Source organism: Antennarius striatus, chromosome 17, assembly GCF_040054535.1.
Source record: "Antennarius striatus isolate MH-2024 chromosome 17, ASM4005453v1, whole genome shotgun sequence".
NCBI classification, from domain to species: Eukaryota; Metazoa; Chordata; class Actinopteri; order Lophiiformes; family Antennariidae; genus Antennarius; species Antennarius striatus.
Genome location: NC_090792.1, coordinates 11,188,184 through 11,212,299, shown reverse-complemented (window position 1 = coordinate 11,212,299; position 24,116 = coordinate 11,188,184). Strand labels below are relative to the sequence as shown.

At 41.5% G+C, this 24,116-nt stretch overlaps 2 protein-coding genes across 3 annotated transcripts; one reads left to right on the top strand and one right to left on the bottom strand.

The window, feature by feature from the left end:
* Positions 1-338: 338 nt before the first annotated feature.
* Positions 339-5,566, top strand: LOC137611388 (putative E3 ubiquitin-protein ligase UBR7). The gene is made up of 11 exons (XM_068339558.1): positions 339-556; positions 890-1,023; positions 1,222-1,282; positions 1,384-1,479; positions 1,574-1,627; positions 1,733-1,838; positions 1,954-2,081; positions 4,158-4,352; positions 4,467-4,623; positions 4,802-4,863; positions 5,054-5,566. Exons 1-11 carry the CDS (start codon positions 449-451, stop codon positions 5,135-5,137), a joined length of 1,185 nt encoding a protein of 394 aa, XP_068195659.1. The 5' UTR covers positions 339-448; the 3' UTR covers positions 5,138-5,566.
* Positions 5,553-23,865, bottom strand: btbd7 (BTB (POZ) domain containing 7). 2 transcript variants are annotated; one of them, XM_068339549.1, is made up of 11 exons: positions 23,545-23,865; positions 18,004-18,231; positions 15,574-16,713; positions 11,690-11,898; positions 11,107-11,182; positions 10,572-10,732; positions 10,313-10,456; positions 9,685-9,874; positions 9,268-9,446; positions 8,773-9,177; positions 5,553-8,641 (listed from the first exon to the last, which is right to left on the bottom strand). In XM_068339549.1, the coding sequence occupies exons 2-11, from the start codon at positions 18,083-18,085 to the stop codon at positions 7,874-7,876; spliced, it is 3,354 nt and encodes a 1,117-aa protein (XP_068195650.1). In that variant the 5' UTR covers positions 18,086-18,231; positions 23,545-23,865; the 3' UTR covers positions 5,553-7,873. The 2 variants fall into 2 exon arrangements, with proteins under 2 accessions (XP_068195650.1, XP_068195651.1); XM_068339550.1 differs by having other exon boundaries at positions 5,553-8,638.
* Between the last annotated feature and the right edge of the window lie 251 nt (positions 23,866-24,116).

Sequence of the window (24,116 nt, the reverse complement as noted above, 5' to 3'; positions counted from 1 at the left end):
AAAAGAAAAAGAATAACGTACACCAGACATGGTTTTAAGGTTATCAATTTTATTTATGGGGCACTAATTTAAAGAGCCTCATAACGGAATTTATTTATTCTAAATAAAACGAAACCAAAACGATCGTCTGGTATTCTAATACAGGACTATTTGTTCAGGTTTTAGAAGAAGCAATAAATACTAATATTTTAATAATGTTTTAATTAATGAATTAAGGTGGCAACCAAATCCTTAATGAATCAAACCTCACTATCACTGATAGAGGAATGAATACAATGACTGTACAAGCAATTGTAAATAGCGGGAGTTGTTGATTCACCGTCAGTATTACGTCACATCCGCCACGTGGTCTGAGCCCCAACTCCCGCCACGAACAGTCCTTTATCAACACGTCCCAGACCTGTGTTTCTTGGGTGTCTTTTTGTTCGCGTTCTGTTCATCAACCAAAATGGCAGCGAGTCAAGTCGAGGCGGATTTCCAGGCGGACCCGGAGGCCCTCCGGGAGGCTCTGTGTGTGCTGGCGGGCAGCGACGCGGAAAACTGCTCCTATTCCCAGGTAAGAATGCATCTCGCATCCCCTTGTTAATCTGCCTACTTTCACCGTCAAATGCTGCACGATTAAATACGAGATCTTGTGTCGTCTGGGGCTTTGCATTCATTTTTGATATGCAGTTGAAAGTTCTCCCGGTGGGTTGTAGATTGTTTTGGGAAATTTAAGAGTAAAACCTGAATCGTTTTGCATTTTGTCGCAACAAGATATTTTATATCCCCCGATACCCGAACGATCAGGTCAGAGAATACTAGAAACTGATGATATTTATAATTGGGGTTTTATCTTCAGTAGATCATAGGCTGCAGTATGTACTTCTATTTCTTTGTGGTGTTACAGGGTTATGTGAAGAGACAGGCTGTGTTTGCCTGCAACACTTGCACAACTAGTGCTGCAGAGCCTGCAGGGATTTGTCTGGCCTGCGCCAATAACTGCCACGACGGACATGATATCTTTGAATTGTATACCAAAAGGTATTTTTGTATTTTTTTTACACACACACACACACACACACACACACACACACACACACACACACACACACACACACACACACACACACACACACACACACACACACACACACACACACACACACACACTGCATTAATACTTTTAGTGGTCTTTTCTTCATCTTTTCATAACTAAATGTGTTTGTTTTTCTGTTGTAGAAATTTTTGCTGTGATTGTGGAAATAATAAGTTTGGGGAATTCAAGTGCAAGCTTATTCCTGTGAGTCCTCTGGCTTTAGAATTATTTCCAACTGAATTCATATCATAAAATATATATTTTATCTCCCAGTTTGACTGATATTTATGTTCTGACTATTCAAGGACAAAGCTGATGAAAACTTCAGGAATCAGTATAATCACAACTTCAGCGGCTGCTACTGTACGTGTGACCGACCGTATCCAGATACTGATGATCAGGTACTCATTTTATCTGTGGACGTTCATTTTGTTTATTTGTGTGGTGTTTTTTCTGTCACTACACAAAAACATCTTTTTTAAAATCGCTTAACAGGCCAACGATGAGATGATTCAGTGTGTGGTCTGTGAGGACTGGTTTCATAGTAGGGTAAGATAAACAGTGCTAATGATAGTTAGCACTTTCTCATTCCAACATACATTTAATCAACAATAAGCCATCTTCTCATTATGTTGTCATGTTGGTGTTTCACAGCATCTGGGTTGCACTGTAGTGGAACCTGAGGAGCTGCAGGAGATGGTTTGTGAAGCGTGCATGAACAAGACACCTTTCTTGTGGACATATGCTGCACATTTTGCAGGTAATTTATCTGCCTGGGTTATTTGTATGAGATAGAAATGACATACCTATGTCAAGCTGTGCATACAATTTCTATCAAAATCCACAGACAATTTTCCACTTATTTTGCCTTTTAGTACCCCCAGTGATGGCTCCGCCTGAGGAGGGGGTAGAAGTCGATACTGAGGATGAGGAAAACTCATTCACAACACAACACATTCACAAAACCCCGTCACCATCCACTGGTGCTGAGCAAACAGAGAAGGTGAGAAATCATGACTGAGGATTGTTTGCCTTGTTGTTTTCTCTTGGAGAATTGACCATTTGCACAGTGAAAAAAAACAAGAAAACTGCTACTACCACCCACTGACTATATATATACTGACTGAGATGATAACATCTGTTTTAATATCTTTTGTGAATTTGTTATTACATAAGATAGAGCGGTTGGATGATTGAAGAGTTGGTCTGTGGCAAGCATTGACTCTACTCTAAATGAAGAATTTGTTAATGTTTTTCATTTTGTTTTTCTTCCACTGCTCATGGGTGATTTCAGAGAAATAAGTTACATTTTAGGGAAACTCAGCTTTTCTCAAACATAATTGACCTTTCGCGTGTCCATTCAAAAGCCAAAAATACATTAGAAAAATAGATTCACTATTATAGAAATTACCAAGCATTGTAGCTCCATTGTCTATTATGAAGGTTCATTATGACGAAAAGGGTTCCGTTACCGCTAAATATTTGGGAGGAAAGTGCCCTCTGTGTCAACATGGTGTTATTTGTGGCCACTAGATGGGGCTGAAGGGTAAACAAGAGGATGTTCTGTGGGTAGGGGGGCCTAAACGTGCGTTGTAGCTATTAATCCTGACTTCATTTTGATAAGAATTTTTTATTCATTTTTGTTTTTTTAGGTTAATGTGTTTTATATGTTGTGTTCCTCAGTTAATGTTGAACTGAATTTGATTTTTAAAAAATATTTATTTTATGTAATTGTACAGGCAAACCTCGGTTTCCGACCACAATTCATTCCGGAAGGCTGTTCAAATACCAAATACATTTTTCCCATTACAAATAATGTAAATGGTCTCAATCCGTTCCAAGACGCTAGAAAACTACCTTTTTCAACATAATGTTATTTCATAATGTCATTTATATATCAAATTGTAAAGTAATGAAACATATCAAAGAAATGTAAAAGAAAGAAGCAGACACGTGAAAGAAAAAAAAAACAACGTAATCAGTTTAGCCTAAGGTACTAGTTATCGTCGTCTTTTGGACAAGTTTACGGTACCGTAACTCGTACCATAGGCAATGGAACGCAAATTAAGTGAAAAATTATTGAATACTAAAACTAAACTAACTAAAAACTAAAACTAAACTAAAATGAAAAGCACATTACAGTCACGTTTTCTCTCAACTTTTCTCGCGCTTGGTGGCGGGAAATAATAATGGATTAGATTTATATAGTGCTTACGCTTTACATTAGATCCATTATTCATTCACTCCTTATTCATACTTGGTGATGGTAGACTATGTGTGTAGCCACAGCTGCCCTGGGGCAGACTGACACAGGGGTGTCTGCTAATCTGCGCCTACGGCCCCTCCAACCACCACCGGAACAATCACACACATTCACACACCAGCGAGTGCATCTCGCTGTGTAAGGAGGGTTAAGTGTCATTCCCAAGGACACAACGACAAATGACTTGGCGGGAGTGGGAATCGAACCGCCGATCTTAAATTATTGGATGACCCGCGATACCACTGAGCCACGGTCGAGTTTTTTGGTCGAATTCCAATTTGTTCGATGTCTAAAGCGTTCAAAAACCAAAGTTTGCTGGTATTTTTTAGTATCAAATAGTGCAATAAGTTGGTCAAAAATGTTTAGTTTTTTGTTTTGTTTCAGGTAAACTGATGCACTTAAAACTTTTGTTAGACTAAAAATGTTAATTATTCTGTTATAAATGGAACTATATTTCTTTTTTGTTTTAATGTTAATAAGCATACAATGTTATGCAGAGGTGTACTTATAACAGTTTTATAGAAAAATATAGTTGCGGCAGAGAGTGGGGGAGCGCAACAGAAAACAATTAAGCAGCACTGCTCTAGGTATAGTAATTCAGAAAGTAGTGACGCATGAGTCAGTGCTCCTCCTCCTCTGGTGACAGCTTTGGCCAGGCTTCACAGCACAGCTTATTGTAAACGGGTTGCTTTCATCGCACGATGTCATCACATCATTCGCCGGTTAACTCGCCCGGATGATACAGCAGATGTTTTCTGCAGCCCCTGCCAATTTAACTCAGTAATTTGTCCCATCATGACTTAATTTGTATTTTAGGAAGTAGAGGACAAGAGTTCCTCTTGCAAACGAACTCATGTTGAAATGATGGGCAGCCCCGCACGGACTGTGGCGAAGACGGTTGTGTGCCGGTTGAGGGAGCTGCAGGTTCAGGGCCTGGAGAGGCCGAGACGAGGAGCGGTGTTCTGGCCTTACAGTTGGCGCTCTGAGCTCTGCACTTGCATGAGCTGCAAGGTAGCCCGCACAGATCATTAAGAATACAGTACTTGGACAAGAATGTTACATGAGATCCATTGAGATGTCAGTGTCATTAAATTTCTTTTAATGGGTTAACTTCGTGTTGCGCAGAAAGCCTATGTGGCTGCTGATGTTCCGTTTCTCATGGATCAGTCTGACACCATCCTGGCCTACGAGAACAAAGGCCTGGCTGAGCCTTTTGGACAACACCCACTGATGGCACTGATTAACTCAATGGAACACGTACAGCAGCTGGAAGTCATTTACGGTGAGGGCAAATGGTTGGATGTATGGTCACTTTTTATTGATTCCCCTCCTAGGGATTTAATTATATGTATCCTACAACTGCTCCTGGCAGAAATGTTTTCAGACAATGTGGATGAACTGAAAAGTGAAAACTCTAGGACAGCTGATTGAAAGACAAATTACTTGTGTTGTTTCCCCAGGTTTCAAGGAGATGACAACTTCATTCGCTGCATTTTCAGACCAGTGTGTTGCAGAAGGAAAGGTGAGAACCGGATGTCTGAGGACAAGTGTTGACTGGTCTGTTAGAATTAAATGTAACACCTGAGATGTATTAGTTAGTACTTATTTATCCAGCTGTTTGACAAAATTTTAGGTCGGTTATTAAGTTTGGACCGTTATCTATGACCTCCCTCTAAATGTGAAATGTGACCCATTCCTTCCTGTTCTCTCAGATGGTGACTGATGAAGCTGTCAATCAATTCTTTGAGGAGCTGCGGTCTGGAAAAAGACGCAAAACCAACACAGGATACCAATGAGAAGCAAGACGCGCTACTATCATGGATGGTTCAGTGCTTTGAATGTTTACCGGGAAGAGACTATTGATTCTAGAACTCAATTAGTGCAGAGAACTGTTTTGAAGGTTAACGCTAGAGTGCAGGCTTGAGCGTCGTTTAAAATGATGCCCTTAACTTTGAAACTCAGACATTACTTGAAGCATGTATGAACAAAAGAATGTTTCAGCGCTTTAGAAGTATTTTCATGCTGCGATAAAACATGAACACATTGCTATATGCATTCCTGTGAACAGTTTAAATTCCAGTTTTCTGAAAAGCCTTCAGTTAGTACAACATGTATCTGAATGTAATGTCAATGCGTTACTGGTTAATGTGGGCTCATGTCAACCTTTTTTTTTTTTTTGCACACAAAACAACCCAACTGAGATCAAATAAATTCCTTTTATCAAACCAGTTTATTTTGAGGATGCCCAAGTTGACCACTGTTATGCTCCTTTTGAAGTGAGTAGAAAAATAGATTCAGTGAAACTAAATGCAACTTAATATCAATCTACAAACATGTTTCCATACCATTCAAGCACAAAGTACCTGTTATAATTCAACACAAGCAATCACACATTTCAGATGGTTCCGTTTCAAAAAGGTGCTAAATAATACTATGTACACAAAACGAGCTACACTAGATCTCAGAGAATTATTTGATGCAGGCTGGTAGAAAAGAGCTTGCATAGACATCAAAGTCACTTCTCCAATAAAAGCCCAGCCGCAGGCAGGGGAAGGCACTGACTTCTCTACAGCAAAGGGCAAAACAAAAGTTTTTATTCAATGGAACACTGTCCTGGAAATTAAAACAACTACTCAACATGAATATGGGGAGGAATCTGGAGTTTTGCATTTTTTCCCCATGAAGCAACTTGGATGGAAAAATTATTTTTCTGCTTGGCAACTTTCATAAGCTGAGAGTTAGCATCTGCAGATAGTCCACATATTCCTGTTACTTTAAAAGTGAAGGAAAAACGGGACAGAACATCTCCACGAATACGCATTAAAACATTGAACGATCGGTCCTCACATGAGAACAAAACAGATTCTGAAACAAGAAGTTTTATGCGACACATTCTTAGTGAGATTTCATGACAAAAACAAGTACACAGTGATGTCCACTACAGTAAAACAAACCTTCAACAATCACTACAACGTTCTAGAAACAACTTGAAAATCATCAGAATACGTGGACCTCAATTCATTATATACAATTTCCATTGGAAAATATTAAAATGCAACTGCCAACTACTCTTTCAATGAAAGGATCATGTTCCTTTTCGCTAACAAACATTTTTTCCTGGAGTGATGATACTTGTGAGGTTGTATTCCAGCTGTGCGCACTTTGTAGGGGTTTGGATGTGCAACTGTTGCAGTTCTTGAACAGTACATCTCATGGTATCGACACTGACTGTAGGCCCATTATTTCTAATGAGTTGGCAAGATTTAGGCCTGATAAGTACATGCATGGTGTTAGCATTTGGGTTTAATGAGATACAACTCTAGCAGCCATTAAAACTGCAGCAAATGTGTTCGTAGTGAACAAAACAGTCAAATAAGCAGCTAACACGGTTTGAAATATAATGACATCATACTTACTTGAGTAAAAGTAGCTAAAACGTAATATTCCTGCACTGATTAAGGCTAGATTTGACTACTTGATGCTATTGGATCAAACCAAACATGAGGGAGCTCTAGCATACAACCACTCTTAAAATCTGATATGTACAAACAGACCTGACTAAAGATGGGAGCGTACAGTACTGAGATTGTCTAAACACCTGTGTGTAGCGCAGTAATGCACACACAGACAAGCATACACCAACAAAACCCCAGCCTGATTGCTGTAACCTGTCAGTTATCGCGGCCCATTCAGCCACCATTGCATCTCAGTAATGAACTGGCCTGTAACCCTCCTACCCGTCCAGCCCCTGTTTGACAACCTGGGCTCTGCCCATCCCAAGACTGAGAGTCTGACACAATTATCAGACTGGGTTACCAGAGAATGTTGTGCTCTGATGACCCGTTTCCTTTCAGATCAAATTTCTGCTTTGTGCGACCAAGCCTTGGCTCCTTAATCACCAGTTCTGCAGAAACGGGAGGGAAAAAAACAGTTTGCTATAGGCAAATTTACAAGAAGAAATGTTAATAAAAATCATGGGAGGAAAAGAATACAGCCAGAAAATTTTACACATGATTTTATCGGTATACTCTGTCCCTAACTGGATGCTATTGTTTGCTTGTGTAAACTGAGATTCTTGTCCTACTCTACCCATTCAATGCTGAAAACGAGACAACAGAGGTGAGAGTTCATCAGTACATAACTGAGCTACATCAAGAGTTGTGCCTTGCAATGCAGAGTTCACACAGCATAAACTTAACCTCTCACTTTACACTCAGTCCATCCCAGTGACGCCTGAGTCATCCTCTAAATGAGAAGGATTAGGCAGGCTTGCAGAGATCAAGCTTCAACAACTAACCGGCAGGTCTTACTCTTTCCATACTCTGACTGTGTGATGGATAGCACAGTGTGATAGAGGTAGGACAAAAGGACAGGTCCTATAAATAGCAACCACAGATCACCTATTTTTCCTTCTCTGCAACACACATACATATACACAGGCACACATTTAGTGCTTTGCCATCCACTGTTATGGACAACCATTCATCAAACTTTCCCTTTTCCTCAACTCAACCCCTGGTCCTCCACTGGGGTTAAAGTGCAGATTTCTTATAAGGGTAGTCAGGCTTGCTGGGAGACCTGCGGTCTCTGGAAATCTCCTCGATGACACTGTTCCTGTGAGGCTGCTGGAGGGGCCCCAGTCCTAGTGATTCCCCAGCTAGAACCATCTCTTCTGGTGCATCTCTAGATCCTGTGTTTCTGTCCTCATAGGTGTCCATGTTCCCACTAGGTGACCTTAAATGACTTAAGCCGTGAGTCAAATCAGTTTCGTTTGATCGGCCCCTTTGGATGTGCCCTATTCTAGGATGGGCTACAGAGGGACTAGGAAGGACTCCGTCATGCCTCTGGGATGTCATTGTGAGGACATCCAGACGTAGTGGGTCTGGGGCAGTCCGTGCCTGCGACTGAGAGTCAGAAATGTAGGAGGCTGGGTAAGAGCCAGAGGGGGTGCAGCTGTGACTGTAGAGATCCGGTCCTGCAAAGGAGGGCAGAGGGTGAGTGGAGGTCGGGGTTGCAGGCCGGCAGGAGAAGTCATAGAGGTCAGGAAACTCGGCTTGAGCCTCCAGCTTGGGTTCAGGAGCGTGTCGCTTGCACGAGTGCCCGTGCCCAGGACCATGGGCATGACTGAGGCGGACCGAAGGGCAGGGCCCAAAGGATAGATGGTGGCCGGAGGGGCCCATGGGACTGTGAGGTCCTTCCCTCTCCATTTCTGCTATGTGCTGCTCCCTCAGGGACAAGACCGAGACACCCAGTGCGATGTCAGGCATGAACTCCCTCATAACAGGCTCCATATTCATCTGCTTTAGGAAACAAACGCAAATGTGTCAAGCCACAAAGAAAATGGGTCCACTCATCCCTGGCACAAACCAGCCGGCTATATTTGAACAAACAGAAAGTAGCACAAGGACTCTGGGTTATAACACACACTCACCGCTTGTCGGTCAGAAAGCAAGGGTCGGCCCATAGCCTGTGGGTTGGTGCAATCTGGGGGCTGGGGCCTGGGCACAGAGGAGTATTCTGAGCTGCCATGCTTGGTGGCTGCATGGCGCTGGACCAGGGTGCGGTTGCAGGGGTAGGAGAAGGAACGGGTAGGGGTTGGCATGGGCACGCGAGGTCGCCAGGCACCTTTCAGTTGGGCGTGACTAGGTGTGGCTGGAGGGTGGTACGGGGGAGGGGGAGGAGGTAGGGGAGGGTGGAAGCCTGCTACCCCTTCCATTTCTGTGAACATGCTATCCATGGCTGGGCTGCTGTTTACCCGACATCGACCCACCTGGCGCAGTGCTAGTATTGGACTTTCGTCTCCAAACCGTTCGTCAGGAAAGAATTTATTTGGATTCTAAGGGGAAAAAAACCAACAAAACACAAATGTATAAAATATTAATTATCATGTTTGAAAAAGCAAACCTTATTTTAAGCTTCTACTAACCTGTAATAGTTCAGTAGCTCCATCTGCTAGACCAAACTCCCTCAGCACTCGTAGCTGCAGCTCATAGCTGACAGTCGCTCCTTCACCACAGTTGAGGGCGTAAGCTCTCTGAACCTGCTCCGTGTGCCGCAGCTCCTGCAGCCTCCTGATCATCTCCTTTACTGCAGACAGCTGAGGCACTGAAGGATGCACACAATACAAACATACCCATTGATGGATTTTCCATTTACGGTTCCATTAACACAACATATTAATAATTCATTGATTCTTTGTTTTGGCCCATCTGGGGAGCTCAGACTGAACCAGAGGGAAACATCTTGTTAAAGGATATTTAAGCAGTTAGAATATTTACTGAAGGGTGGTGTATTTTTGTTTAATTCTCGTTTTTACTTAGTCGTCCTTCGATAATTTCCTTACCTGGAATTTCGTTAGCCACGACTGATGGGGCTGTGGTTGAGCTGCTTGCCATTTGCTGGTGGCTGATCATGTGACAGCACTGGGGCACGGCGTTGTTCACCATGTAGAGTGTGTCTGGGACGTTGGACATGCGTACTAACCGCAAACGCACCAGGTCCGTCTGCTCCACCATCATTTCATCCAGCACAGACTGAAGACAGGCAGACGACAGAGAAAAAGTGAGGTCGAATTTGTAAAAAAAATGTATTTCGTCTTACGTTGAGCTCAAGGACACTGAGAAGGATTTGTAAATTAGTTTCATCTGATTGACACTTCATCTAATAATGACTTTCTCTGGTCTCAGGATACGTTCATAAATATTCATGATTCTGGAAGGTTATTAAGAAAACTGTGCAAATGCACGTAAATTGAATTTCAGTCAAGTTGATGTCGGCAACTATTAAAAATGTTCAGTATGCATAGCAGCAACTCGATTTCATTAGAAATTTTAAGATATGAACAGGTCCACAAATTTTCTAAGGCAGGTAACGGCGAGCCCTCTACTCTCTTTGATGATAGCTGGAGGGGATAATCCACTGCGTCCTGAGATCTCTGAAAGCTCCATTAATCAGAGGTCAATGAGCCATACCTTAGCCTCTTCGACATAGGGAGAGAAGAGGCGGGGGCGCACATAGATGCCAGCGTTCTTCTGCCTTAACCAAGCATTGGCTTTCCCCCCCTCAGCTGTGGGTAGCATGTCTGAAGGAGGGGTGCTTATCAAACCCCTTTTAAGCTGTAAAACAGGTTGAAGACTGTGAATCAAATCTCATTTTATGAAGGTCGCTATAACTGAGGCGGATACTTTCACACAACAGCGAACAACTGATAAATTGCAGAATAGTACTGACCGCATCAGCCAGGACGTCACTGTTGGGGGGTAAGATGTGCTCGGTTCGGATGAAGGGCAGGAGAGGAGACAGGATCTCCTTTAGCTCCTCCACATCCAAGTCTCTCCTCTTCACCCCTCTCTTGTTTACGCTGTGGGCTGTGCCGCTCAACAGGTTGGGCTCTGAGTAAATGAGGACAAGAATAGCCATCAGCAACTTTTTTTTTAACATAATGTAAATGAGCGTGACTATTTTTCACCAGGATTATGCATTACATGCTTTTAAGTCAAGCTGCTGGCCTTTCCCCCCCCCCACATCATTCAGGAACAAATTATGGATAAACACTGCAGTGCCTGCAGGTATATTCACCCTTACAATATGGATCCTCTTCACCATAAACCCCACATCACACACAATAACATGATAATTACTATAAGGCCACTTCCTGCTAACCTGGGCAAGTTTGGCTCCTTTTTGGAGGGTCTGGTAAGTGGGCAATTTCCTAAGAACCATTAGGGGGCTGCTCGGAGGTTAATTATAGACTGTATTATCTTACCCCTGTCTGCCATCCTCTTAATAAGCTGCTGCTCGCCCCACTTCACAACATACTTGAGAATGTCCTGTTCACTCGCCTGTTCATGAGACCAAGGGAAAGAGAAAGGCAGACATATATAGGACAGGGACAAAAAAAGTTATTATTAGGACAAGATTACATGCTCTCAATATTGGGGCAACTGTTAAATAAGAATTTAGTGAAAATGTACTATAATCAGGCAGTGCAGCAGTAAAACTGAGGGCTGACTGGTTTATTTGTGCAGCTTGATTAGAACACTTCACCTCAACCATCTGGTCTGACATGAGAGTAGCTGTGCAGTGCAGGTGACAGCTCAGCTTTGATTAGGTTCTGGGTTTGAAGGCATTGCCCTCGAGGGAACAGTGTGTTACTCAACTCTGCAGACTCCAAATGTTGCTGGTGTGTACATGTGTGTGTACTTGAGACAGACACACGATTATTTGAGTGTGTGTGTGCTGTATTTTTCACCAAGCAATCATGGAGAGAAAGTCAGACACGTTCTGCTGTCACTTAATAAGTGAAAATATGAAATTTGTCCAGGAAAGGTGACATTCCATTTCCTTACCTGTAGGTAGTCCGACTGTATTGCGCTGAGAAGATGCTCTTTGCTGAGCTCATAGAGAACATCTGAGGTGACAACCTGATTGAACTCCTCACAGAGGAAGTGCATAGCCTGCCTGTGGACCCATTTGGAGCCATATGGCTGGGAGCTCCACTTCAGGATGGGAACGAGTGAGTCCAGAGACAGGCTTTCCACAACTATGTCCTCACAACCTGAAAAACCAAGGAGATCAATGAGTTAATGAGCTGGAATGTTTAGCTTTCCGAAGAAAGTTCAGATCTTATGTCTAGTAATATAATACTTAATAAAAGTTAAAAGAACAAACAGTTGAATGTAGATGAACTAAACTGTTATTAGAGTAAAAGCTGTAATTGTACAACCACTAGCAGACCATCGGTAGTTCTGACTCATATCCACTGAACCAAGGAGTCCCCCCAGTAGCCCCCACATCCTCCTTGCCGTGTTTCCTAAATCAGTACACATACCAGAACAGCAGGCAGTGGTTTAACTCTGTAACACATCAACCCACAGAAATGCCTTTGATATCTTGATGTGTTTCAGTCTTAAACTGCGATGCGTAAACACCCTCAGGAAACGCGCTGCCAGAGCAGAAACGCAGACGCTGCAAATATGTACACATTTCTTTATATACTTCAAAAAATTAATTGAACAGCCACACAACCTTTAATGAATAATATACCTGCTGCTTGAGCTGTTAAAAAGAGAGCAAAGTTTTAAAAAATCTCCTAATCACTGGCAATCAAAATCACTCACAATAACAAGGATCCTTTTACACAAAATGTAAGTAAAGGCATTGTTCCCAACCCCAACACACCAGACCATCTGTGGCTCTTATTCTCAAATCAATAATGTTTAATATAAAACAAACATCCATGGATATGACGCCAGACTGATCGACGTGCAGTTAAAGCTTCTTCGAAAATAAAAAAAAGCTTTCCAGCTTCCTTATTCCAAGCTGTCCTGTGCATTAGCCATGATTATGCAAGTGGTGAAGCTCCTCAGGGAAACACTTATCTTAAACTGGAAGATCTACAAAACGTTTCTGGTTTGGCTCATTCCAGTGTTTCACTTTTGGATCTTATACCTCTCCTAAAAGTAGACATAAGCATGTATGCAAAAAGGCAGACAATTCCCCACGTGGGACTAGAGTCTCAGGAACAGTTCTGCTCTGTGATAGTTCTTTAGAACTCATAGCAACAGCACTTTTTTTAAAACAAAGCGCTTTTATTATGAGCCGGAGGTCACAATCAGCATTACATCAAATGCTGTCGTGGACTGACAAGAACACAAAAACAGCAGATCCACACTACAGTACACTAGAGTATATTCCTTGCTGCTCGGTGTTTCCTAATCACAATGTCTCCAAAGCATATACACCATCAACTGCACTCAATATCTTAAAAAATATGAAAAATATCTGGTCTAAAGTCTGGTCTTAAGTCTAAACTGAAGGACTGGGACTTCAGTGGTTTCCCCATCCAGTCAAAAAACATGGATGGTGAGGAGTTACTACAATGCACACGATGAAACTACACCAACTGACTGGTATCTGTGGGGCACTTGAAAAAGAAAAAAAAAGATTTTAATATTGATTGCTATTCGAGTGTGATGGAGGTACAAATGAACATCTTTAAAAATTAATACGGGTGAACAGAGACCTCAAGTTCTCCACAATATCTTCCACGGGTCAAAACGTGACACAGCCAGAGGCTAACAGTCAAACAGCACACGGGTAAAACAAATGACAGAAGAGAGGTTAGCACATCTCCATACAGAAGATCTCACAGACGGCTCTCTGCTACCCCCGCCAAAACTTGTAGCAGCTACTGAAGCCACCAGTGGTCAGATGGAATTATTTCACAATCAGTTCTTAGATGGCGATATCATTTTGTAATTTGGTGTTTGAAAAAGGCCATAAAAAAGCCCTCCCTCCAATGGTAATGACAGGAAGTTTAATGGACTGGAGCCACAAAATAGACAGATTGAGGCGATGTGGAATAATATGACACCGGGTCAATCTGAAGCGTCTCACCGCATTCCACATGGAGGTTTCATGGGAACTGATTAGAGTAGTGCAGAAGGATAAGATGGGATAAAAATATCCTTACATAGGGGCTTGATGGGGTGGGAAGAATGGAGAGGTGGTTTCATTTCATCTTGACTTTATAAAACTGTGCTGAGTGACAATGACTTGTGTGTTTGAAAAAAATTACTTTAAGCAGTGAATTTCACAGGTAGGAGATGTACTACCCATAACGAGTTGCTGACAGAAACTCAGATGTCCTTTATGCATGAGAGTCAGCTGTCACAAACAGCCCTCCAAGGTACATCAGACTTTTTCTGGCACTGTCAGCTTTAACAGACAACAACACAAGCTACCTTTTTACTGCACAGCTGTATTTTACATACGGCAATGCTGGGCTTGCGCTAGCCGATCGCCACTACGCCATACGCGAAGTAAATTCCAGAGTGGCTACAATTATTTTAGCCTGAGTAGCCACAGTGGCATTCTTGTTTTAGGGAAAAAAGGCTAAAACTTACAACTTTTTTGGACTTGCGAAAATCCCCAAAAGATAATATAAGAAAACAAACTTTTTCTCTCACTAGGCGGCGCGCATGCCGACGGAAATAGCCGAAGTGACCCGAACTCTCCTTATCATTAAATATGCACTCGGGTCATGACCTCCTCTCGTTCAATGAAAAAAAAAAAGGATTCTATTTTTACAAGCTAAACCCAAAATTGGTGTACGACAAGGCGAGGACGATCGATCGAAAGAAAATGAGAATAGTGTTTTATAGTAGATTTTGTGTTAAAATTCTAATTAAACAATAAATGGTGAATGCTGAGAGGGGGTAGGAGTGGTGACAGACCGATCAGAAGGTAAATGAAAAGATATTATCAGGTCAGGCCCTTGTGGAACTGCTGAGCAAAGCCACAGCTGAAGCCACAATGGCCTCTGGATCAAAGGAGGAAGATTCTACAGAGGAAGAGGATGATGATCTAAGTTAAAATTAAAATGTAATGTAAATGTTAAACTTACAGGTAAACATTGAGTAATATTTTGTATGACTGTATCTTCACATAGTGAATGTAAGTTTTCAATTGTTGAATTTCACATTTATACCTGCATAAAGTAGGATAGAAATAAAGATAGTTAAGCTTGAACTGTTGACTTTAGTGTATTTTTGTAGGTAAACTGAACAGAAGATTTTGCCCTCAGAATGCACCAGAATTCAGGAAAACAACCCCATTTTCAAAAAATTTCCTGGAGTAGGGCCGACAGACCCCCCAACACCCCAGCGACAAGCGTTGCTTGTTGGTGCGGCGCTGCTGCCTTGGACACAGATTGTGGCTTTTTGTGGCTTACTCAATTCATTTACACTGAGCCACAGTGGCTTAGTCATACTACCTCCTACTACAAGTCCAGCAATGTATGGAGTTATTTCTAAGAAAATTATGAAACCTAAGCACATGGTTATTAACTGATGAAATGATCAAATTTGGTCTTGAGAGTTTCAATCTGTTTGGCCAGTTTTTAGTCAGTGAACACATAAGGAATGAAACTGGAGTTGTACTGGACAATTAAACAAATTTAAGGCATTGACTGAAACATTATGAAGCTCTTAGTGTCCAAATTTTATTAAAAACTTTTAATGAGAGAATAAATGCATACAATGAAGTTGAAAAAAAAAAATCTAGTCACATGACTGAAACTCAATCTGATATACTGTATTCATGTCTTTATATAGATGTATCGTCACAAAGCCCAGTCATTAGCCCAAGCACCCCTAAACATGGCCAATCGAGCTATTCTAGAGGTAATTTCTCTTTTGATGTGTTGGACATGTATGTGATATGAACCTACCTTGAGCCAGCATACTGAACTCCAAGAACAAAGCGATGTGATACAGCTCCATGGCCTCCTCAGTGCGTGTGCTGGCACCACGGCCAGAAACCAGAGCCTGCACCTCACCCAGGCTGCCTGCCGAGGGGCTGCCACGCAGCACCAGCCCCAGCTCCACCACATCTGTGTACATGCAGTGGAGAATAACCTGCACATACTTCCGTGGAATAATTGACTCGTCCAGAACTATGCGGGTGGGTGTCTGCAGCGTGCGCTCTGTCATTTCCTCTCCAGTGCGAATACGCCTCTGCAAAAGGTTTCTAAAGAAAGGAGAACGTGCTGAAAGGATAGCTTTGTGGGCCCTAAGGTCCTCATCTGGGGTCCCAGGACACCCAGTTCCTCCTGAGCTCCCTGTGGGTGCTGCTGCCACGGCCCCTCGTTCATTACAGCTCTCTATCATCTCAGAGTCTGAGGAGAAGCTGAGCAGAGCATCAAAGTAACACATGTAGTCAAACAGGCCCTTCATGTCAGCCTCCAGCGAGTTGGGTGTACCAAACTCCTCACTGAGCTGAACCAGTACATCCACGTTCTGAAGCCTGGTATCCTCTGCTCCACCCACACCAAACTCCCCAGTGTACAGGTAGTGAAGAAGGGCGGAGAACATGGGAACATCGATACCAGCCGTCTCTATGTCCATGAGAACCTCTGCTCCGTAGCCGGGCGATGAAGACAGGAGAGTTTTGAAAAAGGGGCAGCGGGCAGCTAGAATGGCACGGTGTGCTGGGAAACAAGTACCTTGGAAGATGAGGTCCACATCAGTGCAGTACTTATGCTGGTAGAGGGCAGCAAGGTCCCTTTGTAAGCTGGGGGCATCAGCACGTGCCAGACTGGCCTGGAAACTTAGCTCCTTGAGGGCTGCTGTGCCCTCGTATTCCTCCACCAGGGCATTTGTGTCACGGACATCCCATCCCGACAAAAGCTCCCTCATCTGCCGCGCGTGATCTGCAGAGCGGCTGGACTTTCTCCTTTTGATGAACCTCCGTTTGAGGGTGGCCAGACCAAGGCTCTTCTTCTTCCTGTCTGTGGGCCTCTCATGGCTGTGCTCCAGGCTGTACAGCTTAGACTCCCAGCCATATCCCTGCTGAGAGTAGGATGATGTCCCTGAAAGCAACACACAATGCAGGTCAGCTTTGTAAGGAAAATATTAAGGGATATAAAGTGGATATAAAGAATTTAGAATCATCTTCTCAGAAAAGCATCGGACAACAATGATTGTATTTCCTGAAAAAACAAAAAATAAAAACGGCTGTATGAGGCACTCATTTGACCCCAGCACCTGTTCACTCTTCCAGCCAGACCGCTAGAAACACAATCTACCTCTAGTACCCCCGTGGTGTGGCCAACTCCATCACACCAACGTACACCACCCTCATGCAGCTACCCAAGCACTTGGATCTGATTCAGTAGTAGAAAAACAGAAAAAAATTGGTTTATTTTGTGCCATTTTTGTTTCATTACAGACCAAGTACCACTTTCTTTGTCCTGCTTCACTCCTCTCATTGAACTTCAGTTTTTTTGGACACTTGGGCCCAATCAATTACAATAAATAGCAGTCATTTATGGCATGAAAGATGGACCTCTGTCAGCAGAGAAAACTCTGCCAAGGCGATCCTCTCTGCCCTCCCTTCCCCTGGCATCCATCACTGTGACGAAAATAGTAATTGTTCCAATACTGTGAATAATCTGAGGACTAACCATGCATCAATGCAGATCAGAATAAACCACAGGGGCCTCAGGGGACACAGAGATAATTTAGTGCCTCTAACAGTACATGAGTATATCTGACATAGTCAAAATTCCATCAAGTTGGATAGCAATGTATACACTGATGTCACTGTAACACTCTAGTGCAAACACATGTTGGTTGTAAATGTCTCACTGATCTGCTTGATTGATTGATTGATCTGAAATACACATGTTGATCAAAATACTCTTTCAAAATGAAATCTAAAAAGTAACACAAATAAACTCATACAAATCACAGCTATGCATGTCTGGATTGTGTACATTGAGAACCAACCCCAACATGGAATTAGAGGTTCATTTTGAACTCTCTACGTTGTTTTTTTTCTTTCTTTGCTTATCTGTCTTTTATAAACCTTAAAAATGTAAAAAGCATCCATTTGGTGGTGGAAAATCCTATTCAGGTCAACGGTATCACTGTTTAACAGCTCTCATGCACTAAAATATACAGCTTTTATTACATTTATTGTCATAGAAGTAAAACAATTTTATCCAAAATGTGAATTTGGCAGTACTAAACATGCTGCACAGATGCTCAGTGAAAGATCTGGAAATATATGAATACAAATCGATCTGTCAGAGCTGAGTTTCTGCCAACTATGCTTTCTATCATGGTGGTCTGAATTAAATCATAGATAAGACACATACCTATGAACGTCTGCTGTGACGATGCGTTTCCCCCGATGCGTGGGGAGCATGAGTGTGGATAGCTGGACCCATTGGCACCCATCCTCACGTCTCTTCACTTGCTCTTTGGGCCTCCCCCCTCTTGCTGAGTCATTCTGCTCAGACGACGTCTTCCTCTCTCTGCTCAGTTGCGGGTCGGGCACGGATCCTCTGAAGTCTCCTCAGAGCCCCGGGCCCAGCCTGCCATGCCTGGTGGGAAGAAGATGACAAGAGAAGGAAAGAACAGTAAAAGACATGTTAAACTAAAGAATGAAAACTTGTTCGGAATGTTGCTGACTAACATCCTGCAGGGAGTACAACATGATGAGTTTGGACTGTTTGGAGATAACGAGTGGCCAGAGGCATCAGCGCTATGGAAGCTGAACAGAAGGACATCTACTATTATCTATCACACCGATTTCAAGGCAAAACTCACTCATCACTGTCTTTAAAATATAACAGGCCTGGAATTTGTGATTTTGTTATCAGTAAGACCTTGTAGTCAGGTTTCTTTAATCTTAGGTTAATGGAGCCTTCCTGTGTTTGTCCCACAGGTCACACTAATTACCGTTTAGCAACAAACCTAAGGCAGATGTTTGGAAGTATGATATACTGTAGGCACAATGCACTGATAGGGATACCACAGGGTTGTCTGTAGTATAGTGTTTTGGGGTTTTTTTGTGGATTGTTTAAAAAATGTCACTGGTGAAATCAGAACTTTTCAAAAAGCAGAGGAAACATTTCTATTTTCCATAAAAACATGTTCATGCATAAATGGAATCCTTTGCAAGATGTGGATCATTTTGCTTGCAAAGCAGTGGTGGCTGGAGTGCTTAAAAGACAGATATTACCGGTTGTCGTTACAAACAGCTACACAGCAAACTTCTTTCCTCATTTCTGAAAAAAAACAAAAAACCCAAAAAACAACACTGCTATAAATATGAAGAATATGAAATGATGGGTCAATTCAGCCCAAGCAACATCACAAAAACCCGCTGAGCAAAGTCTGAATGCATCATTTGGGGAAAAAAAGTGCCAAATGATGCATTCAGACAAGCAAAACAACAGATGATATTACGTAACAAATGTGAGCACTGAGCACATCACAAGAGGAGTCTCACTTGAATACTCAAGTCTTAAGTAAATGAATTGATTTCCCTTGAATTTTTTATTTGTTTTTAATCAAATTGATAGTAGACAACAATTAAAATTCTATATACAAGAGAGCTCATCAAAAATAAAACTGCTATGATGCAAAACAATGTGTAATTCTTCTTCTTTTCCTTTCGTCTTTTCCCTTCAGTGGTCGCCACAGCGAATCCATTGCCTAAACCTGTCTTCTGCATCCTCTTCTCTCATACCAACTACCTTCATGTCCTAATTACCATTAAGCCAAAATCACTAATTATCATTAGCAAAAAACCACACACTAGAGTAGTCATGCAGGGCACCTTTTTACAAAGGAGCATTATGATTGAGTTTTCACTTCCTTTTTGCATCACTGGGGTGAAATACTTTAATTTGTCACAAATCTAATGTATAGGATTATCCAAAAAATATCTACCATATATCTTTTGATTTTGTGTGCTACTAATATCTCAACACACCGTTTTCACAGATGACATTTAAACAGTTAACAAAAGATAAAATGTGAAACATTGAAACATTTTTCCTTGAACTCCAAGTTAAACATGCACCGAGAGCCTCTGTAAGTTAAAGAAAAACATCAGAGAGTTAGATACAAAAACAAGTCATAACCTTAACCCTAATCTGTTTAATTATATTTTGGTTTCACAAATGATAAGACAAAACATGCTGTGCGTCAGACGTGGGGAAATGCAAAGACTGCAGCTCAGCTCATCAGTTTTCTTTCAGGTTCCTTGGGTCAGAGAACTACTCATGGTGATCTTGGCCATTCTTCTGCTCCATTTCTTACGGTCAGTACCTACAACAGCAAACCTGGCATCTGTTCAGTCAATCAGGCTGTTAATTATGGCTTTATTTCAACTAGCAATTAAACTGAAGATCAAGTTTCAAATTCTCCACAACATCTATGTTATGAGTGATATTGTGTGAATACTGTACTTAATAAATACTAAAAGCAGACTTTGAGAAATGATTCACTGCTCTTCACCTTTCAATAGTGTGATATAAAACATACACACTGTATATACTCTCCCATCTACATAACCACAGTGCAATGGAAGGATTGTTCAATTCCAGTCCACTAGTTTTTCCTTCATACAGTTCTAATAAATCATTGTGTCTGCCCATGTAAAGCGGCACTCCACAGCCTCCCAAGGGTTCAATGGAAAACCACAGCCTCTCACTCCAAACACACAAATACTCAGCAGGCAGTCACACTGGAGATCTCCTATAAAAATGTTGGTTGATCTTTATTTAATTTGACTGCTTTAAATATGTGCAATTTTCATGGGACTTCATTTAGCAAAAATTTGAAATTGAATACGAATATGTAAGAGAAAAGGAAGCCCTCGGGATATATATAGTTCCATGTTTACAAAAGAAGCAAGACAAGTTGTGTGTGTGTGTGTGTGTGTGTGTGTGTGTGTGTGTGTGTGTGTGTGTGTGTGTGTGGTGCTAGTCTTCAAAGGGGAAGAGCAGAAGCAGACTAAAACAAAGAAACCAACAAATCACTCTGACTCCCAGCTAAGCAGACTCAAAGCTTTAACTCATTCAAATGAGTGTACCAAATTTAACTGCAGCTGCAGTGCAGAATTCTAAAAGCATAATTTAGGACAGCGTTTTCCTTGACACCTCAATCACACCATTCAACAAGAAATATCTCGATATTATGTGTTCAGTGTTGATATTAAGGCCTTTTGTGGTGGATGAAACAGTGCAGTGTTTGGGCTGCGAGCCACAGACTGAGGGAAGGCAGGCGCTGGCTGAGCTGGACTATACGTCTCTAATGAGAGGTGACAGGAGACACTCCCTGCCCCCATCTATCTTTTTCTCTCTACACACATACAAACATGTGCACCCTTTCAAACAGCTCACCTTCTCTCAGTCTATCATTAGGTTTCAGCTACAGACAGAACCCCAGCCTCCCACAAAACATTACTATACAAAAATGTCTGGTTCAAGAGCAGGAGCAATATATCGTTAAAAGTACACTTCAAGGCACATTATCAATAATTTGTGTGGATTTCTTCATCATAAAAAAATGGAAGCTATAGGTAACTAGATTTGTTTGGCAGTCAGCAACCCCCCCCAACTTCATAGCACATTATTATTTCAGTGCAGAGTTTCACTGAAACTAAACAGCACTAAAAAAAAACACCATCAGCCAGCATTTTGAAAAGTGACAGAGGTATTAAAAGCAGAATGGCATGGTAACACTAACGGTCAACATTAATGTGAAGAAATATTTATGTTGAATCCTGCGACTTAAATGATGAAATCATCATCTTATTGATAGTAATCAGTACTGTTAGAATCACAGGCCTTAATGTTTAGACGAGCAACCACTGTGTCAGTATCAGAACCAGGATTGTGATGGAAATTTGAAAATTAAAAGAAAGCATCATAAGAAACATATACTATATACACATACATACTTACTATATACACACTTACTTACTTAACTGGTTAACAAAAAAAAAAACCCCCATCATATCCAAATAAATAAAATACAATGAAAGAATGTCAACCAATCCTCTGATTACAATTTACAAAAGGTTTTAAGAGGAGAAAAAATGGTTGTTTTCAAACAAGCTTTTAAATGTCCTGTGGAGGGTCTTGGTCATTATGTGCCTATGTGACAATGACACTGCTGCAGACATTAATTAGAGACGGTTGGACCCTTTTGGATAGTTGATACAGTTCATTCTTTAAATGGTTCTATTAAGCAAAGGAACTGTGAGTAGAAAACAGAACTTTGTAACAGACTGACCTCCATGGAATTTATGTGTCTGCCCTCATACCACTGAAAGATATGGAAGTGCAATACAGATCACAAATAGAAAAGAACAAATTATTCCCTTGGTAATGATGGTTTTATGTTTTGCCTGAAATGAGAACAGGGGAAATAAAATTTCAGCAGCAAACAGACTGTTGCCCGTGTTTTTGCCAACCAGGTCAATTAGTATAATTAAGGGTACAGGAAACAGATCAGGGATCAGAACAGGCTAGAAACAGCAGAGAAAGGCCGACAGAGGGAACAAAAGTTCCACAATGATGACTCACGGTGGACGACCACTGGACTGCCATGTCAATATGACATTTGACAGACTGTGCTGTCAACCGATAACCTTTTACTGTTAGTGGCATGATGCATACAGACAAAGGTGGATATCGTACAGAACCCTAAGCTGTTACATGTTCTTTTCTTTTGGACCTTTCGGTGCCTGTACTTGCTCCAACAATTCAAAAAAGAATACTGCCACACTACAGCTAGACAATCAATCTGAAGAGAATGAATGGTTTGAGGTGACCTATCGATGCTCATTGTCAAATTCTAGCCTGAGTAAACAGCATTCAGGCCAAAGTCCGGGTCTGTTGGTTAAACGTATCAAGTAGTTGCAAACACAATGCCTTTCATACAAGTAATGGACTTCTGAACATGTAAGGCCAATAATTACATATCATTATGTGACCTTGGAGCATTCACACAAATACTTCTGCTTCCCCCAATGAAAAGGTAGAAAGACAATCACACACGTTCAGTGCAAGGTTCATTCCAACTAGAATGTCAGAAGATTACCACAGGATTATCACAGTCTGCATGCAGCTCCTCAACATGTCAATAGATGGGGAATAAAACGAAACAAGCTTATAAAACAATACTAGAGGAACCCCTTGAATACCATTACAAACAGGATCATTTGAGTGTGATATTTGATCCAACACAAGATTTGGAAGCAAATGGAGAAATTATAATGATCATGTCAGACTACCTGAAATTATTGGATGACTTTGATAACGCTATAAATCGTAACCACCAGTAAGCTAAAGCCTGCAACAGCTAGGTGACAGGCCACATTGTTGCCATAGCACAGCATATCAACAACTATCTGACTCAGAAACAATAAACACCTACAGGCAACTTAGGGTTGATCCACAAAGTGGAAATGTACTTTCTTCAACAGTTTTAATTAAATTTAACCTCACAAATCGAAATAACCGTCTTAATACTTCGCCAAATGTAAATAAATCAATAAATTGCGATGGCTTTGTTAGCCCTGCGTTAACACGTAGCCATTGTTGCTTTTTGGGCTGCTGGTGAGCTATCGCTGCTTGGCGGAAAGCCTTGATTTAAGTGGAAAAATTAAGTAGGTTGTTTGTATCAGCGGATAAAAACGGGAAGTAGTCCACAAATAATTCCCAACAGCCTTGCAATAGGAGTCGTATTCACCACAGCCCTGTAATTAGTTGCGTATACTAAGAAGCTAGTGGGGTAAGCTACCTTTGCTGTGTCGCCTTGACTTTACCACTCGGAAATTTTGGTTCAAACAGGATGCGACGCAACTGTTGAAAAAAGGAGTAGTGAAAATTGTTTACCAGAGAGTAGCTGGATTGGTGGACATCGTATTTCTTCGCAATAACTACTAGTTAAAGCAGCACTCCGACTCAAGTTCTTCCTGGCAGAGGAAAAAAAAAAATGCAGCTCAACACCTTCTTTTTCCAACTCTGCTCATTACGCACGCCTCGACGTCAACGTCAACATTTGAGCCCCTGACGTATAATAATTTCCACTTGCATCAACTTCCAGGCGATTTTCTATCCTTCACCTTGAGCAAAAACTAAATCCAACCGTTTTTATTTTCGGTTCGGTCCAGTATTCTCCCATGGTACCACAACGCCTTTTAGGGTGGCTGCTGTGGCCTATCCCAACCCTAACCCATTTAAAATAGACAGAATAAGATAAATCACTTCCGGTAGTATATTTCGAAATAAAGGACATAAAAATAAATGTTTGAATTTTTTACAGTACATATCCGATTACATGCATTTGAAGCACATAGTCAGTGTTGTAATTTAATTTCTTTTCAGCAAAAATGTCTTGTAAATTCATAACATAACAATCAACAAATTCGGCGATCCTATATATCCTACATACATTTGACACTTTT